Raw genomic sequence first — 20,007 nt, forward strand, 5'->3', positions numbered from 1 at the left:
CTCCCCTCAGCCTCCTCTTTTCCAGGCTGAACAGGCCAAGTGACCTCAGCCGCTCCTCATATGTCTTCCCCTCTAGGCCCTTCACCATCTTTGTAGCTCTCCTCTGGACACTCTCCAACAGTTTTACATCCTTTTTGTACTGTGGTGCCCAGAACTGCACACAGTACTCGAGGTGAGGCCACACCAGCGCAGAGTAGAGTGGGACAATCACTTCCCTCGACCGACTAGCGATGCCATGCTTGATGCACCCCAGGATGCGGTTGGCCCTCCTGCCTGCCAGGGCAAACTGCTGGCTCATATTCAACTTGCTATCAACCTCAACCCCCAGATCCCTCTCTGCGGGGCTGCTCTCCAGTGTCTTGTCGCCCAGTCTGTATGTATAGCCACGGTTGCCCTGTGCCAGGTGCAGGACCCAGCACTTGCTCTTGTTAAACTTCATGCAGTTGGTGATCGCCCAGCTCTCCAATCTGTCCAGATCTCTCTGCAAGGCCTTTCCACCCTCAATAGAGTCTACAACTCCTCCAAGTTTAGTGTCATTGGCAAATTTGCTCAAAATACCTTCTAGTCCTACCTCCAAATAGTTTATATAAACATTGAAGATGACTGGCCTTAAAATGAAGCCTTGGGGGACTCCACTGGTGACCATCCACCAGCCTGATGTGGCCCCATTTACCACAATCCTTTGAGCCCTGCCCATCACTCAATTGCTCACCCATCGTATGATGTTTTTGTTTAGCTGTATGCTGGACATTTTGTCCAGTAGGATCCTATGAGAAACTGTGTCAAAAGCTTTGCTGAAGTCCAAAAAGATCACATCAGCTGGTTTCCCTTGATCGACTAGATGGGTGATCTCATCATAAAAGGAAATCAAATTTGTTAAACAGGACCTACCCCTCGTGAACCCATGTTGGATGGGACCAATGACTGCATTTTCCCCCAGGTGCTCTTCAATAACTTCAAGGATTATCTTCTCCATAATTTTACCAGGCACTGACATAAGACTGACAGGCCTGTAATTACCAGGGTCTTCTTTCTAGCCCTTCCTGAAAATTGGTACATTTGCCAGCTTCCAGTCTGCTGGGACCTCTCCAGATTCCCAAGACCATTGAAAAATAATTGAGAGAGGTCCTGTGATGACATCAGCCAGCTCTCTAAGCACCCTGGGATGAATCCCATCCGGATCCGTGGACTTGTATGGATCCAGGTAGAGCAGCAAATCCCCCACACGTTCAAGGTTGGTTGGGAGTTTGTCATTCCCACCATCATTGTCCTCCAGCTCATGGCACCCTGGGTCCCAAGGCCCATCATCAGCACTGAAGACGGAGGCAAAGAAGGCGTTGAACGTCTCTGCTTTGCCTATGTCCTTGTCTGTGAGGTGACTTTCCCCATCAAATAGTGGATCTATGTTTTCTGTGGTCCTCCTTTTTCTGTTCACATAACATACTAATAATAATAATAACAACAACAACAACAACAACAACTTCACACTTTTCCTTTTTTTTTTTTTGTTAATGAAAGAATTTAGACAGTTGACCTTCTGAAAGACATCAATGCATTTTTTCCTTTTTCTGATCTTCCTTTGCCTCTTCCTCCTCCCCATTGTAAAGGAAGGAAGAAAGGAAGGAAGGAAAGATTTCAAAATGTCTAAATGATTTGCTTGATATTTACGCTCTCTAATGACGAGAAAGAATAATGCTATCATTCATATCCACCAGTCAGCTTCTCTTTTCAACTGCTGCACAGCTCCACTCCGAAAATCCAAAGGGGATAAAAAAAGTGCTTGTATGACATTTTATTTAAGATACCTGTCCAGTATTGGTAGAGCAGCCCAGTAAGATTTGGTCTTGCAGAATAATATTTCTTTATACTTCCTCTCTGTAGACAGGGACAATTAGCTGAAAATACAAAGCTGGGTTAGTTTTATTCTAAGCTTGTGTCTTCCAGTGCACTCTGACTCAGTAGTATATTAGTTACTTTACTACAAAGAGCTTTTTGCTCTATGGCCAACAGCAGTGGCCACAAAGAGAAATTACCACCAGCAAGTATTTTTCTGACTGCCTTGCTAGTGGCACTTCAGTGATTATAGCAGTAACGGAAGTAAGAGCTGAGGCCACCACCAGAACCACAACTGTCAGATGTTTCTAGTATTAGAGGGGAATCCCAGATGGTGTCAGGCACCACGCTCAACCTGTCTCTGCATCATCACTGTCTGTTGCAGTGCTTTGCCAGAGTTAGTTGACATGCTGATTTTTCCTGGTGGGAAATGCCTAGGAGGGGAGGCAAAGAAAAGATCATTAAGACGACAAATTCATATACTTTTTTATTATTCTTACTATAAAAATACACAGTGGCAGGACAGTTGAAATTTCTGTTCCTTAAGCTTTAAGTGTAGCTCATAGGTCGCAGTTTATATACACAGTATACAGAAAGAAACATCTGTGGATACCCATTTGATTTGAATTCAGGTGTGAAACATGGAACAGAATTTGTAACAATTTCTTATCAGTATAGCACTCATCCTTCTAAACATGTTTGAAATTGCTTTGCCCTAGACAGACCATTACCAGGTAAATGACATAAAAAGGACAGAATTTAGCTAACGGCAGTAAATAAATAAAGAAGCTAACTTGTGAAAGAAGGAAGTGAAGAGGTCATACAGTAATTTTACAATGTCCTATTGTTCAGTATGTCAAGTTCAAAGTTGCCTTGAATCTTGTCTATTTTGCAGTTCCTCCTGTCTACATTTCTGAGCTTTCCTCTCTCCTGAATGCCCCCTCATTCATCCATCACATTCTCCCTTCTGATGTATCCTCTCCTGGATGTCTGTGGTCATCTTGCCATGCATGAACTCTTTGAGCAGCTCTGCCTCCTAAGCTACTTGCTGCCTCTGAGATCCTGAAGTCGGTTTTACCATTTCACTGCCAAAATCTGAGTGAGGGAAAGGAGATGATGTAGAGGATTCAAATCACCCTCTCCTTTTCTTATTCCTTCACTTGTTTCCCTTTTTTCTGGGAATTGAGTTGACTCATGAATGCTCCTTGGAGAGGGTTATGGGGATTTTTATTTTTTTTTAATTTTATTTTTTTTTCACAAGACTCTGGAAAGGAGCTCTGGGCACCTTCCTTTATGTGTATATGCTTCTGAGGTGCCTGCCAAATCTGGGGGTCCATATGCCTGAAAGGAAGAGCAGAACATTTGGAAGGGTTCAATGAAGGAATGGAGAGGACTGTTTGGTACTAATAGGTTGTCTGCGTAAGCACATCACTATGGAAATGCAAGTACCTGCTGCTATAGCTGGATCAGGTGGTACACTTGAGAAAATACTGTGAAGAAAGCACATCTACGTGGGGTGATTTGACAGAATGAGTTTTGTATCTAATTTTTAGATTCTTTCTCGTCTATTTAGCAGAATGCTGGTTTTGTTTTTTTCAGGTATCATACAAGCTTTTTGAGGACATGGGGCTGTTTGAAACCTTTAAAATTCCAGTGAGGGAGTTTATGAACTATTTCCATGCCTTGGAATGTGGATATCGGGAGATACCTTGTAAGTAACAATTCCCAGTTGACAACGGTGCTTCCTTAAAGTTTTGGGTATTTTCTACGCACTTTGTTTTGAAGACTTTCTTCTCTCAATATACCAGATACATTGTTTTTTTAAATGAGATGCCTTTTTCATTAAACCTTCATATGTATTGGCTGAGACCATAATTTCAAATCATATATTGCTGATATTGATTAATATAATAATTTACCACAGCAAACTGCTTCAGAAGATAGTGGTGCAATGTGTAAATCAAAAAAAAGGGGGGGGGGGCACAAAAACTGAAAAAAAAAAGAAAAGCTCAGTAATAATAGCAGACTCTACACAATGCATGAAAGCATACATGCTTTCTTGAGCACTAACAGAAGAATATTTCTTCAGATTTTTCTTCTGCTGTGTCACTACCAAATGGACAGTTCTCTCTAGTCAGGGGGTGGTTTTTGCACCACAATTTCATTTGTCCTTTTTCATTGCATTTACTGTTTCATGTTGTATAATAATAATTCATGGGAAATGTTGTAGAAGCCTGCAGCCACGTGAAGATGTTATACTTACAAAGAGCTTGTTGAAGTGTGTATTCTTGATTATGCAAGTATGCCCCTGCCCCTGATAGATTTTATTGAAACATTTCCCCCTCAGTGAGAGATCTGGATTTTTTTACACAGTAGCAGTGCTATGCTACCAAAAGAGACATACTTTGTAAAGCCAAAATATACTGAGTAGCTGAGTGTCTCCTGTTCTTCTGCAATTACAGCTAAGCTAGTATTTTTCAGCGTGAATAATTTATTCACAGAAAAACTTGCTTTCAGTCATTCCCAAAGTATTTACTAATTCAAATCAAACTTACCAAACCACTTCTACTGCAAAAGACTCTTTTTTTCCAGGAGGAGGGAGGCAGTTATTCCCCCTTTTAGCTGGCAGATAACTCCTGTGCTGAGGAATATAGGACACCCTGTTTTCTCCCACCTCCCAGAAAAATGTCTGAAACATTGGCTTATTAAGGCATATAGTCTCTCTCTCAAAATACTAAATACAAATTGGAACAGCTACAATGTAAGGGATTGAAGGAAAACTGCCTCAAAATGCTCTCAAGCCAGGTGGTTTGGACTCTCTTCTGGGAAAGTGAGAGACCAAATTTCAAATCTTTCCCTGTGTTTGAATCCGAGAAGGGATTTTAAGCAGCAGATTATAGCCAGAGGGGTTATAGGTGGATGTTCCACAGTCTGTCCTTCCTATTGGAGCTGTTCCTCTTTGTTTTAAACACTTAACTACTCATACGGGCTCTGGATTTTTTGTAAATCTAGCTATTTACAAAAATATAGCCTCCATTTCCTTGACTTTTCTTATGTGTGTTTAATTTTATAGTCAAGAAGAATATTTTGTCTAATACATAATTAATTTACCTTCCAGTTTTTCATTTCTGTGAAGGAGTAAAAACCAAACCAATTTGTTTTTATTGAACCAGTCTTTTCTCCTGGTTGCTGAACTGAAAAATGAGTTATTCATACAAAATTAACTATGACTATCCCTGCTGGATTAAGTTTGTACAAGTTTCACAAGAGGTTCACCCAGCCTTTACTCCAGAGAAAAGCATTAGACCCCCTATGCAGGACCATCCTCTAGGTTTTGCATGACATTAGTTTCTCAGGATAGATGTTCTTAGTACTTCAAGAAAGGCAGCAGGAAGGAGATCTCTTCCATATTTTACTTTGTTCTTTTCAGAAAATATCCATTCCTATGCTGCTTACTGTTTTACTTAATACTACTAATAAAAAAGTAGCTAAATATCTAAATGGAGAAAGTCACAGGAGAGCAAGAGGTTAAAGTAAGGGGTAAATACCAAGGCCAAGTGGCATGACATTATGCTCACATTTAGTGAGTAAGCAAAGTGACTGCAAAATGTGAATATAATTAGCCTTTGTGTTACACACATCTGCCCTCAGCAGGCAGGATTTTAGGCCAATTTTAGAAGTAGACAAAGTAGGCAGTTGCCTTGAGCATCGTAGTCTTGGGTTAGCAAGATGGTGAAGCTCTTCTTTATACCTCCTATGCCAAAACTGAGCAAATGCAGGCAGGCAGCTTTTGCCCCACTGATGACAAGGGTTAGAAATATGGTAGCAGCATTGCTTCCCTGGAGGAGGCAGGTGGATTTTCCCAGCAGGAACAGGCAATCATCCATGCCTCAGCAGTGGCAAAGAGGCAAATCTGGCTCCCCAGGGTGCTTTCTCCATCCCAGCTCTTCTCCTTTCTTCTTTGTTTTCCCACTGAATGGTAGCTTTAGTGTGAAGTTCAGCTTCAGTGCTAAGAAACTCTCTGTCAGCCGCACACTGCCTGTCTTGAGGATGAGGCAGGTATAAAACCAGGTTGCTTACACATCTTGATGCCAGACCATTCTACATCCCGCAGAGTACAGAGTTTTTGTTACCTCCTCCTGTGAGTCATATTGATGGGGGCAATCCAGTGATGGAGTCCCATATTTCTGTACTTCGGCCTCTGAAATGCATCTTTCCAGAACTGCAACAATGGTAGTGTAGCCACAGGTTATAATTCAGATAAGCAGATTGCTAGCAGCATTAGTTAGTCACTGTAGAATATACCTATGCTCTGCCCAAAATTAGCCTGAATCACAAGCTGAAATACTTGCCTTTCAGTGATTCTACTCCAGATGTATGTTTTGGTCCTCGTGCAGCAAAGTGTTACTCCTCTTTTAGCGTCGTGTTTGCTTTTGCCAGTGTATGTTTAGATGATACTTTGTGCTGAACTAGTGTGTGATTCCTTTTTCAGCCAGTTGTGTTGATTGTAGGATAGTTTATCTGGCCTTGAAGGATTTGGTGGGAAGAGCCTCGGAGTGACTTTTATCTCTCATTTCTGCAAAGAGAATGTGTAGCAAGCCAGATTACAGGAGTCAGGGCCTGAAATCTTATCCCTGGCCAGAAAACTGCAGGAAGAACTTGTTTTAACTGTGCAGTGTACACATATCCTGAGTTTGACTTTGCAGTGCAGCCATTAACACAGCACCGACATTTGCTCAAGTAGAGTCAGGTAAGTGTTATCTGCCTCATGTTTAGAAGTTGGGAGAACCATCTGCTGAAGTAGATGGGGTTTTCCCAATGATTTCATTTGAATCAAAGGCTAACAACAGATACTTAGCCTATGACATTTAACTAGTGAAAGGCAACCACTGGAGTAAAGGAATGGAGCTGGAAGCGCGGGTCAGACTCCTTGCTTAATGCTTTCTTCACAAAGTTTCCTACAGTGCAGGTACCACTGCTTTGCTGTTGTTTTTCTCTTTTTGGACTGGTGTGAGACTTGCTAATGAATTTGCTTGAGCCATAGTAAAAAGCTGAGCATTTACACTATACAGCTGTTTTTCATGGTTCTGATACCATTTGATTTTTCTGCTCGATTGACTGTCATGCAGTACCCACTAGATGGTGCTGATTTCCCTCCGTCGGAAATACTCATGTTTAATAGCAAGGTCGTTTGCTTTGTATCACAGATCACAACCGAATCCATGCAACTGATGTTCTGCATGCCGTTTGGTACCTTACTACTCAGCCCATTCCAGGACTGCCAACTGTGATTAATGATCATGGGTCAGCAAGTGATTCAGGTATATTTAAATATGCTAGTGTATATGTTGTATTTTTTAAAGCTTTTGACATGAAATTTGCTGGAAGAAAGCCAACAATTGAGAGTTGAGTGCAGTACTTGCTGTTATAAAGACTTATAAATTCAATAGCCTGTTGAATGCTGCATGTATATTTGTATAACATTGAAGAGAAAGTAGCTGGTCCTCCAAAACCTAATATTTTACATTTAATGTGTGAATGGAAACCTTTGCGGTCACCCATAATAATAGATGTTTATTACCATTTGATTTTTCAGTAGTTTTTCTTCTAGGAAGCTGTGCTAGGAGTGCTTTCTAATGCTGCTACAAGAAACAGTGTAGACTTTTTAATCTTCAATCCCTGCATTGTTTTGCTATTATGAAACTACTGGGACACGCAGGTAGTGGCATGTACTGCTACTGCTTGGCTGTTGTGAAGTGTTCCTTTGCCATTCCTCACTATCTCCAAAGAAGGAGAGTTTTTACCACCTTGCAATTAGTTTACGAGTCCCTTTGTCTGCTATTTTATGATTGCTACTTACAGGAAGCTCTTACTGCACATTTATATTAACTTCACCAGCTTGAGCTGTAGCAACTAGAGGACCTGTCTGTGTTTTGTGGGGATTCTGAGGGAGCTGTTGAAAAAACAGGAGTTTGGTCCACAGAGAACATTTCCACTTTTCATGTGTGTGCATTTGTGTGGCATTAGAATATCACCTATGAAACTCTTCAGGATGTTTTGGTGGTGGGAAAGGTTGCTATTCCTGGAAAATTTTGTCAGAAATCATACCAGCAAATGTTGTTGGAGGCTTTGTAGCTGAGGTGAACTGGGTGGAATGAAAGGACTTGTGTTTTGGGGCTTTCGGTGTTTGTAACTTGAAAGATGTTGTTCATTTGCATGCAAGTTCCATTCAGTGCATCTCCCTCAAAATCTGCCAGTGGCATGTTCAAGCTGATTCAAAAAGAGGCTGGTAAGAGAATTATCATCAAAAAAGTAAAGTGTAGACATTGGATTGAAAAACATGCACCTATACCAATTGATTTAACAAATGGTATTCCACTACTTTAAGAACTGATAGTATTTCATAAATTACTCTATATGGTGAAGCACTTAGAGGAAGGAGTGCGAAGATTGAGTTACTCACAAAGGTCCAGCATGTCTGTTGGCCCATAACTTATTGTTAATGCCTTATGTAGTTTGAGACTAGGCTCTGCTGGATGGCTGGAAGATCCCTGGAGGATCTGAAATTGTTCAACAGCATGTCTTATTGCACTGGGTCATGTACACAGCATCATAAAGTGTTCAGCTCAGGACATGTTTACTCTTCAGTTAGGTACTGTGAATCCTCCACTCCTCTTCCTGCTTTGCTGCTCCCATCTGTTTCAGTAAGTCACTGAAAAGGTGATAAGAAATTTTCTAAACCTATTTATTTCTGCTCAGATTCTGACAGTGGAATCACTCATGGCCATATGGGTTATGTGTTTTCGAAGACATACACACCTACAGATGACAGCTACGGATGCCTAGCTGGCAACATCCCAGCCCTCGAGTTGATGGCTCTTTACGTAGCTGCAGCCATGCATGATTATGACCATCCTGGAAGGACCAATGCCTTTTTGGTAGCAACAAGTGCTCCTCAGGTAAATAAATCTCAGGCAGTGTTGCTGCCAAGTTTGGAAGGTCAATGGTAGCAGATTTTACTTGTCGGTGATACCTGAAGCTTACATCAAGCACAGTTATACCAAATATTTTGAAACAGCTTATCAAAGTGAAAGAAATAATCACTTGGGGATTGCCAGTAAGTCTCCTTACACACCCTCACTACACTCAGGGGGAGTGTTAAGAAAGGTATAGATAAAATGTCTTTGTGAAGGAGAAGCAAATGTTCTGCTGAATGTCACAGAATCTATAACTGTTTGTGAAATTAAGGGAAATATTACTCTACACAATAAGGCACAGAAAGATTAAAACAAACAGACAAACAAACTGTGTAGTTTCCAGTGCACCATGCAAGTGAGTTTGTGCGCAATCATAACATATATTTTCTGTTGCTCCTGTAGTATATGAATAGCTGCAGTCGTTTATGAATGTGTCTTTACACTATGACTCTACTGGGGAAAAAAAAAACATCACCGTTTTACAAATGAATAATTGAGACTTACCTAAGGTTACACAGACATTGCTGCCAATGCTGGCAGTCAAATTCAGCAATTCTGAGGCACTGTTTATTGGCTTAATTATGAGATCATCTTTCCTTACCTTTCATAGCTGACCTGCCTGGCTTCAGCATACTCTGCTGAAAGATATTTCTGTGCAGAAAGAAAGAACGAAAGGTGGTATAATGATGAGAAGTTGGTTAGGGATGCAGAAATTATGGATTTACTCCCCACTTTGGATCCAGAATTCATTTCTTAGCAAAAGGAAGTCACCTGGCCTTGCTCTGTATCAGTCTATATAGTAATACTCCTCATCCTTGCAACATATTTTGTGACCAAGAGCTCTGACACTCTAGCTGGATAAATAGACTGATGGAAGACATACACTATTCTTAAATCCATTTTTAAGAAATGAATGCTGTACCTTTGTGGTTGTAAAAGTCAACAAAGGAAGTTACATCTGGGATAAAGAATAGATTCTATTCTTTATGATAGAGTAGATTTTTTCATCTGAAGATGACAGTATATAATTGAATTGAAAAGTAATGAAAAAAGTCCTAACAGTGGAAACTATCCATATATACTTGTGTAAAAATATATGAGACTTTACACAACATTTCTTTCCATAAACCAAATAATTTGGATTTTAGCATTGATAAATCTGCCATGTTGAATGCATGTTTTCAGGTTTCAAACTGGGATTTCATTTGTTTCTGCATTTGGAATCAATCTAATGTGGATAAAATTGCCAGATACAAACATCATAGGCAGTAATCCCTGTTAGTACTGTGACTTGTTCTGGAAAACAGGGAAACACTAGCAGATAATATTGACCATGCCCATGTATATTAAATATACATATATATATGCCTAGATTATGTTAGACATTCGTTGTCATGACGAGGTTCAGTCAGGAACTGAAGACCCTTAAGCAGGGAAAGATACAGATTTTATAAATAAGCAGCTACTATTCCTGCCAAAATAACATTTGAAACCTCAGAAAAATCTTGAAAAAAAGAATAAAATCAACCAAACCTGAATGTCCCTCATGCATTAACCCCACATCATTCTTATTTCTGTAGGTGTGGTGTTTCTTTTGCTGAACATCTGCCCATGTTGCTTTCACAGGCAGTGCTGTACAATGACCGCTCTGTTCTGGAGAATCACCACGCTGCTGCTGCCTGGAACCTTTTCATGTCAAGGCCAGAATACAACTTCTTGGTCAACCTTGACCATGTGGAGTTCAAGCATTTCCGCTTCCTCGTCATTGAGGCAATTTTGGCTACTGACCTGAAAAAACACTTTGATTTTGTTGCCAGATTCAATGCCAAGGTAACAAGATTCATTTGGGTTTTTGGTGGATAGTCAGAAAAGTTTCCAGGGCTTGGTAGCATCACAGTTAAATGATTAAAAATGCTGCTGTGTTGCTTTTTGTTCCGAATAGCCTCTCAACTGCTGTAAAACATTCCGATGAATATTAATCTGGCATTTCTTTTACCTATTTGAATTTAGTGCCACAGCTTCCTTTCTTATATATGCTTGTGTTTTTCAGAAGTTGGTTTAAGGCAGTATCTGTTGTCCTGTTGATAACATACAGAAGCAGATTTAGAAAGGCTAATTTGCCCTGTTGAGGATATTATGTAATACAGGACAATTTGATGAAAATCCCACTTACATCTTACTTTTCAATACTGTTTTCTTCTCCGCTGGCATTTTAGACATTAGCAAAACACTCAGGGGAAAAAAAAAAATTTAAAAAAAAGGAAAAAAAAAAAAGGAGAGGTTTTACCACATTTCCATAATGTCTAAATACTTAATGTGACTCTTTATCTGTTTAATTGTACTGTTCTATTAGCAAAACACAGATATTGTATGATTTTGAAATTCTGATCTGAAATGCAGTAAAAGGTCTTTCTTTCCTACTTTGTTCCCAATGGGTAAACCCCCAAGAAAGGTCAGTAAAGATCTTTTATTTATGTTCAACTCAGTGAGTATAAAATTACAACCCTGGGAACCTATTTTTAAAAATTATTGTACGGTGTCATCTAGTTTCAATTTATTGGAAATTACTATCTATAAGTTTATTTTAATAAACTCCACCATCTATCCAAGCTGTAGGTATGTTACCTGGATAATATCTTCTTGGGAGCTGATGTTGCCTACTTGTTCCTTGTATAAAACCAAACACAGTGTATTTCTTGTCCTGGATTGGGACCTCCTAGCTGTTTTAGTTTCATAGATAAAATGTTTTCTTGGGGTATTGCTTAAGATGGATCTGTATCCTAAAAGTCTGAAGCCTACGGATGTATGACATATATGACCCTATATCTCTTTGTTTGGCTCTAAGGAGCTGTAAAGAAATGCCTTAAATTATGGTCCAGGGTGGACAGAGAACTGATCTGAAGATCCATAAAAGTCTTAACTCCTTAACATTGGACCCCTGTTAGACATGTCCCACATCCCTCCTGGTGATACCAGAAGGGTTTCTTTAGGTCTTAATTTTAAACCCCAGGGCAATTTTCACCTGCCTAATTTCCTCTTAAAGTATTGAACTTACTGGCAGATTTTCAGGTGATAGGGCTCCCATGACAATAAAGCACAGTGAATTCAGGCTGTCTGAATAAATCCTTTGCCTTTGACAGTTTGGACAAAAACCTTCACTTCTGTGAAAGTAAGTAATATGAGGGGGAAAAAAAAAAAAAAAAGAAAGAAAAAAAAAAGAGGAGGAGAAAGTGAAAATATTAAGCAGTATTTGTGGCTGATCCTAGCTTTCCCTGAGTCATCACTGTCTTAAAAAGAGATTATTTACACTTGATTAGAAAAACCTCTTTTGTACCAGAGTGGCCTCCAAGAGCAGACCTCACACGTTTGTATCTGAGTTTCTGCAGCTCTGATAAGCTGAGCTCTAAATGATTATGTTATTGTTTGAGTTGCTGAACTGTAGTTTAGTGTATTGACTGTAGTCAGAGAGACAGTAGAAGTCAGTGTAAGCACATATAATGTAATCATCCTCCTACCAGAAAATCTTGCAGTCTGGAAAGTACAAGAAATAATGAAGGAAGCTCACTGTCTGTCACTTTGGTGATATCAATGCATCAGAGCACTTACTGTCCTCTGACACTAGTTATGTCAGATCATGTATATTAATAGCATAGCCCTCAACATTGTGGACCTACTCCTATATGGGACAGGGGACCTGGTGACAGAGGACATGTAATTTTGTCTAGTCATAACACAACTTCCTATCCATTTTCAACTACTGCAAACTTGAAAATTAAAGCTGTGTTTCAAGGAGGGATTTGAATTTAAAAAATTAATTAGACAGTAGAATAAAGTCCCTCCGACACTCGGAGATGTTTTAGGAAAAAAAGCTGAGATAGAAAAATGTGGCTAATGGCAGCAAAGGTTGCTATCACTGACCATTTGGAGATGGAAAAGGCCAAGGTCCTCAGTGCTTTCTCTGACTCTGTCTTTGTGGGTAAGACCTGGCTTCGGGAATCCCAGATCCAAGAGATGTCAGAGAAAGTCAGGAGCAATGAAGACTTATCTTCAGTGAGGGAACACTTTAACAAACTGCACATACACAAGTCCATGGGATATGGAGCAAGACCTCTGCAGTGTTATGTGGTGACAGGGCAAGAGTCAAGGGGTACAAATGGAAACACAGAAAATCTCTTTAAAAATAGGAAAGGACTGGTTTACTGTGAGAGGTGTTGTATACTGGAAAAAGTTACTCAAAGAGGCTGTGGAGTTTTCCTCTTGTTGGAGATACTCAAAATCCAACTGGGTGCGATCTTGAGCAGCGTCTAATAACTGGCCCTGCCTTGAGCAAGGGGATTGGACAAGTCCAGAGGTGCCTTCCAACCTCAGCCTTTCTGTGACTCTTTGAAGGTTACGGTTTGATTTTAAAGCAGTCGTTAGCATATATCACATTTCATTGTGGAAGGTATGGGAAAAATTGAGAAAAGGAAAAAAATGTATCCTGTCAGAAAAATTTAGATCAAATAGAAAAATAGACCTGTTACATGCATCTTCATGCTATAATAAAATCAGCGTGTCATTTAATGGTAATTTATTTTTGTGCACAAATTAGGTAGTAATTTCTTGGAAAATGTCATGGAAATGTTGCTTTTTTTTCTTTGTTTTTCTAGTAAATGCTTTCAGACAGACACATTATTTGCTAAATATTAATTTCTCATAATATATCTCAATGTTCCTTGTTTTTCACTTATTTTTCTTTTTATAGGTTGATATGCGGGTGATTGTAAATTTCAACTTTAAGTTAGCTCACCTGCTTACATTTGTGATTCTGTCAAGTAGCTGAACCACAAGGTATCTCAGGGCAGAATTTCCTCTGTGGATGCATTCTTATTGAGCATTACTGTCATGGTTTTCCTTTCTCTGCCTGCCAGGTGAATGATGACGTTGGGATTGACTGGACTAATGAGAATGACCGCTTGCTGGTTTGCCAAATGTGCATCAAATTGGCTGACATAAACGGGCCTGCAAAATGCAAAGACTTGCATCTGCAGTGGACAGAAGGCATTGTCAATGAGTTTTATGAACAGGTAAATAAATGCATGTCCAAGGTGGTATCTGCTGGTTGCATGTTGTGGGCTAAACAGTCCTGCAGTGTGCTAATGCTGATGATGAGTGAAAATTGCAGAGAACAGGGCTAAAGGGAATGCCTAGAGTTCAAATAGACCATTTGTATGCTGGATCAGTGATAGTCCGTATGGCACTCAAGCTTCTAATTTATCCTCAAAGACATCTGATGATGGGGTTTTGTACAGGCTTAGCCAATCTAGTCTGTCAATATCCTTACCATGTACATGGTGAACTAGTTGTTCTTTTCCTACTTTTTTTCTGTTGGCTTGTCATCCTTCTTTCAGTCTTCTTTAGTACAAACTATTTTTTCATCCTTTCTTCCATATCTTTTCAAGACATCTGCTGGTTCTCATTGCTCTTCTCTGCAGTGACTCCAGGTGGCTCACACTTTTGTTGACATGTGCTCTCTAAAACTGGACATGACATCCTTATTGAGATGATCTAAACAAAGAAGAGGGGTTGTTTTAGTTTCCCCTTGGGCCATGTCCCTGCGTGCACACACACATAGAACCTTTATGTAGTGAATATGAATGCCATTGTAACATTGTTGACTTTCATTTTATTACAGACTAACCATATCTGCTCCCTACATGTTGATCCTAGCTCATACTTTTTTTTGTTTTGTTTTGTTTTTTTGACATCACTTTCAGCTTTCCAAAGGTTTGTTAGTACAACAGCAATAATAATGCAAGACTCAGCTGATGGTAGCACAAGGAGGGAGAACAGCCACAGACTGATTTACAAAGACCTGGGAATATAGCCAGGCACTGGTGCTCTCCTGCCAGGTATAAGGGTGCTCTTAATTGAAACTTTTCTCATTATAATTTATTTAGGCATGCTGAGTGCAAGAGACAGAGCTGTTCCCACGTTATTCCTCTGTTTCCTGAGTGGAAAGACATTTTGAATGTGCTGGTTAGACTGAACTTCACATCCTGTCTTTTCAGGAGGAAGCATGCAAGCTAAATCACTGAATCAGACACTGGACAGTCTTCTAGGGGAGGGTAGACTGACTTAAAGTCACAGGATAACCCCTTTTAAAGCCTTGTCATCTTTACTCAAATTTACTGTACTTAGAGTTTGGAAAAAGTAGGATTTTATTCTGCTTCTGCATTCTGGAGTATGTAAAGAAATGGAAGAAGGGTCAAAATTAAGACATTGCCCTGAAGGTCCTTTATTTCTTTAAACAGTCCTGAGTAAAAGAAATGGCAAAGATTCTTACATATATTACAAATATAGTTAGTTCAATTTTCCTTTTTTTTTTTTTTTTTTCATTGTAGAAGAGAATGAATCCCATAACAGCAGTAATTAACCTTCATCTCCCACATTTTCTTTCAGGAAATGCTTTTCTTTGTTTATTCTCATTAAAGTTCTCCCAACAAATTGTACTTCACCTAATTCTGGTGATGATCATAGCTGATGTGTGTGACCACTGCATACAAACAAAACTTGTTAGTCATATATATGATATGACTTTTCTTTGGTCCAGAATAACTAATTTCAGAGGGCAGTAAGTGCTCCAATACAGTGGTATCATCAGCATGTCAGAAAGTGAGCTCTGAGTTTAGCTTGGGAGGAACATGTGTGAGAGGATGCTCTTCCACAGTAAAATCTATGTCGTTGTCCATCAGTCAGAAAGGTGTGCTATTAATATTTTCATGCTCTTGGAAGTTGCTCCAAAGGACTGCTGCAGATAATCTTTCTCATAATACTGTAATTAAAAATAAATAATCTTAAGATTTATCTTCTCTGCAAATTTTGCTTCAGAATAGCACGTTTGTTATCTTCGTTACTGACTTTACTTTTGGCATGGGAACTGTGGGCAAAAGTCTTTGAACCCTTCACCTGCGAATTATAAGACATTGGGTGGTCAGTTTGATTTTGTTGTTTTTGTTGTTGTTTGTTTGTTTTAATAAAAGATGTATATTCACTATACTGAGAAATCAATATGTACTGATACATTTTCTGTTTGGTCTTTTGCCTGACATGAGTTGCCATCCTGACAGGATACTGGGACTTTTGAGAAAGCTGGAGAGGGACTCTGTCAGGAAGTGTAGTTGTCAGGAAGTGTAGTTAATGGTGTAGAAGTGCAGTAAACTAAAAGAGGGTAGGTTTAGATTAGATATAAGGAAGAAATTCTTTACTCAGAGGGTTGTGAAGCACTGGAACAGGTTGCCCAAAGAAGTTGTGGATACCCCATCCCTGGAAGTGTTCAACGCCAGGTTGGATGGGGCTTTGGGCAACCTGATCTGGTTGGAGGTGTCCCTTCCCATGGCAGGGCCGGCTGGAACCAAATGGCTGTTAAGGGCCCTTCCAACACAAACAATTCTGTGATTCTATGATAGGGCTGAAAACAAAGAGCATATTCTTCCTAGGACCTACTTTTGACACTAAGGACAATAAGTTAGATTTTCAATTTATTTAACCTAGGTTAAAACCCGACTTTCTCTAATGAAATATACTGTATGTGTTGTATTAAACCATCTTCGCCATGCTTTTGATCATCAACTTTCTTCTGAGTAGGGAAAAGCATTCTTTTTCTCACTTCTGAAGAGGAAAATTTTATGGGAAGTTTGAACTTCCCCAGAACTGTTGTTATCAAAAAGCCTACATTCAGCCTATGCTGTGAGAATAGTGAAATATTTTTCTTGGGTTTCCTTTAATAAACACTGATTCCTCTGAAGAATTTAACTCCCATAAAATAACAAGTGTTTTGCATATAATTGTTCAAAAACCTGCACCATATTGTTACAGTATGTTTCATTTTTTCCCTCCACGTGTTCAGCATATTTATTCAAAGTTAGGCTAGACTTACATTAAAAAGAATCAAAAAATGCGCTGCAATATACTTCACATAATAAATCATGTTTTAACTGGACATGAAAAAAGAACTTGTAAACATTTTAATAGTCAGCTTTCTTCCCACTAGTGACAACTATGAAATCTCAAATGTGTTACTGTGAAGAAGAGCGAGTTGCCACTTCTTTTTAATTTGCTTGTTATTTCAAGGATGGATGACATGTTTCAGTGTTTTGTTAAGACTAATATTCTGCATTTAATGATTGAGTATAATGTTTTTGGTAGGTTATTACAAAAATAAAAACAAAACAAACCACAAGGAACCACAAGGAAGTGAGATGTTTGTGGTACATGCTTCAAAATCGAACTCTCATTCATTGACCTTCCAAGCTATCAATGAGTTGTTGACCAGATAACATTGTCTCTGACTTTTAGAAAATTTAGATTGCCAGGAAATAAATTCAGGCAACATGTAAATTCATGGAAAGTGAATATGTCTGCGCAGATTCTAATCTGTATTCTCAAAAAATAGCCCTCCATGTTGTATTAGTGTCTTAATTTGCATAACAGGTTTGATTAAAGGGATGTGGTTTTTTGTGTGTGTTTTTTGTTGTTGTTGTTTGTTTGTTTGTTTGTTTGTTTTACTGGGGAAGTGGCATTCAGTCTTGACATGTCTACTCAGCTGAAAACTCGCTGATATCACCAGAGGCTTTGCTATGATAGGGGTGAGTGAGAATATCAGACTTTCTACTGCAAGAAAGTTCGACCTTTTTCACATCATGAGAGGAGGCAAATAAGTCTTCCTATACCCCCTCTCATCTCTCTCTCCCCAAGAAAAGATAGCAAAAAGCTTTATGGGAAAGATTTACTGCTTCTGAGTTATGCCTACTTTGATGGGGATCATTCTAGTATTTCCAGAAAGCAGATAATTATGACCCAAAGCCAAAAGGAGTTCTTTGTTTTAAGAAATGTGTAATAAGGACAAAATCCATAAGAAAACTAGGTCAATGAGATGGCTCTGGCTTGCAGCAATTCAGTTTTGTCCCCTGCAAACAGTTGGCTGAGCACAAGGAGAATGAGCTAACAATCACAAAATCAGAAAACATTTCTGAAAATAATGTAAAGAAATCAGGAAATCATCAGTTTTCAAACTTTCAAACTCAGTGCAAAGTACAGGACAGTGGTGGTGGGCATCATTTTGAGCAGTCATCAAAGTAACATTCTTGTTAAATTCACACTGTTGGTAGTGGGTCCTCTTACAAGAAAAGAGCTGTAACTTCAATGAATCATTTGAGATGATGGCACTGTAATAATGTCACTCTGGCATGGTATGGAAGTGGCATTACAGTAGAACTATTTTTCTTTCATCATTTTTAATTGGTTTGATGTGCATTGCTCCTTTTCATGACACAGTTTTTCTTTCATTCACTTCAGAGAAATTACTGCTGTTTTTCTTCTCCAGGGTGATGAAGAGGCTAGCTTGGGCCTGCCTATCAGTCCTTTCATGGATCGCTCTGCTCCTCAGCTGGCACACCTTCAGGAATCTTTCATCACTCACATTGTGGGACCACTGTGTAACTCCTATGACTCAGCAGGGCTGATGCCAGGAAAATGGATAGAAGATAGTGATGAATCAGGAGACACTGATGAGCATGAAGAGGAAGACACAGCAGAAATGGAAACGTGTGAAAATGCTGAATCTAGTAAGTTACTCACACTTATTTTTTTCAACAGAAAAAGTTCCATATTATGACCAAAAACTAAGAAGTCATATTGTAAAAGCGTAGAGTCATGTTCTACGTGAACCTCTCCAGAGTCACAGTGATTCAGCGCTGTCCTTGGTGAAGTTGTCATGAGGTTAGTCACATTGGCACTCCCTTCCCTGTATCTCATCTGTCTAGAAAGCACCAGCCTTTATTGCCCTAGTGAAACACTGATACATAGCCTTTTCTCTAACAACCTTAACTTTTCTATTCTTCCCCATATCGTTTCATGCCCAAAGTTCAAAGTAAACATTAAATAATATAGTGTGCACAGGTTTATTTTAGCATCCACCAGCTCTACAGGATCATCTCTCTAATACCAGACAGAACTACACATTTCTGTGGCAGGTTCACATTTATGGAATTGTCTACCAGATGAAAAGCTATAAGGTTGGTAACCAACAGAGACCCCAAAGCATTGAAACTGACGTTTCTGTATTAAGAAGAAAGATGAAGTGTGTTCTCATTTATCCATTCTAGGGTCTAGCCTTACTTTTACATTCTTAGTTGCCATTCATCTCATTGCTGTATTGTGTAATATTCTGTGTCCCTGCTAGTCAAGTCCAACAATGCTGCTTTTAAGTTAAAAGCACGGGTCATCATTAACACTTGTCATACTGAAAACCAACCATTTTTTAGTCATCTTCTGTTTTCTTTTCAATATTCATAGAATCATATCATAGAATCATAGAATGGCTTGGGTTGGAAGGGACCTTAAAGATCATCTAACTCCAACACCCCTGCCATAGGCAGGGATGCCACCCACTAGATCAGGCTGGCCAATGTCCCATCCAGCCTGGCCTTGAACACCTCCAGGGATGAGGCATCCACAACTTCTCTTGGCAACTTGTTCCAGTGCCTCACTACCCATACAGTGAAGAATTTCCTCCTAATGACTAGTCTAAATCTACCCTTTTTTAGGTTAAGAGCATTCCCCCTTGTCTTATCATTATCTACCCGAGTAAAGCGTCCTTCTCCATCCATAAAGACTCCTTTAAGTATTGAAAGGTCTCAATGAAAAGTCTCAATTGAAAGGTCTCAATTGAAAGGTCTCCCTAGAGCCTTCTCTTCTCCAGGCTGAACATCCCCAGCTCTCTCACCCTTTTTCACAGGAGAGATGCTCCAGTCCTCTGATCATCTTTGTAGCCCTTCTCTGGACTCACTCTAACAGGTCCGCTTCTTTCTTGTGCTGGGGGCCCCAAACCTGGATGCAGTACTCCAGGTGGGGCCTCACAAGGGCAGAGTAGAAGGGGACAATCACCTCCCTTGACCTGCTGGTCACACCTGTTTTGATGCAGCCCAGGATGCAGTTGGCCTTCTGGGCTGCAAGCACACACTGCTGGCTCATGTTGAGCCTTTCATCCACCAGAACCCTCAAGTCCTCCAAGTCTTTCTCTGCATGGCTGGTCTCAGTGAGTTCTTCTCTCAGGCCGTACTCCTGTCTTGGAGTGTCCTGACCCAGGTGCAGCTCCTTGCACTTGGACTTGTTGAACCTCATGCAGTTCATGTTGGCCCACTTCTCCAGCCTGCCC

General features: G+C 39.7%; 1 protein-coding gene across 3 annotated transcripts in view; it reads left to right on the forward strand.

Moving 5' to 3' along the window:
- The window catches only part of PDE3A (phosphodiesterase 3A), a 266,042-nt gene that overhangs the window by 233,043 nt on the left and 12,992 nt on the right, over positions 1–20,007 (forward strand). For all 3 annotated transcript variants that reach the window (XM_080582850.1, XM_080582851.1, XM_080582852.1), the window contains 6 exons: positions 3,433–3,544; positions 7,041–7,154; positions 8,593–8,792; positions 10,437–10,640; positions 13,721–13,876; positions 18,175–18,415. In XM_080582850.1, the coding sequence (XP_080438976.1) occupies positions 3,433–3,544; positions 7,041–7,154; positions 8,593–8,792; positions 10,437–10,640; positions 13,721–13,876; positions 18,175–18,415 (1,027 nt within the window). The remainder of the gene's footprint in view (positions 1–3,432; positions 3,545–7,040; positions 7,155–8,592; positions 8,793–10,436; positions 10,641–13,720; positions 13,877–18,174; positions 18,416–20,007) is intronic.

This window comes from Anser brachyrhynchus, assembly GCF_964034855.1.
Source record: "Anser brachyrhynchus genome assembly, chromosome: 1".
NCBI classification, from domain to species: domain Eukaryota; kingdom Metazoa; phylum Chordata; class Aves; order Anseriformes; family Anatidae; genus Anser; species Anser brachyrhynchus.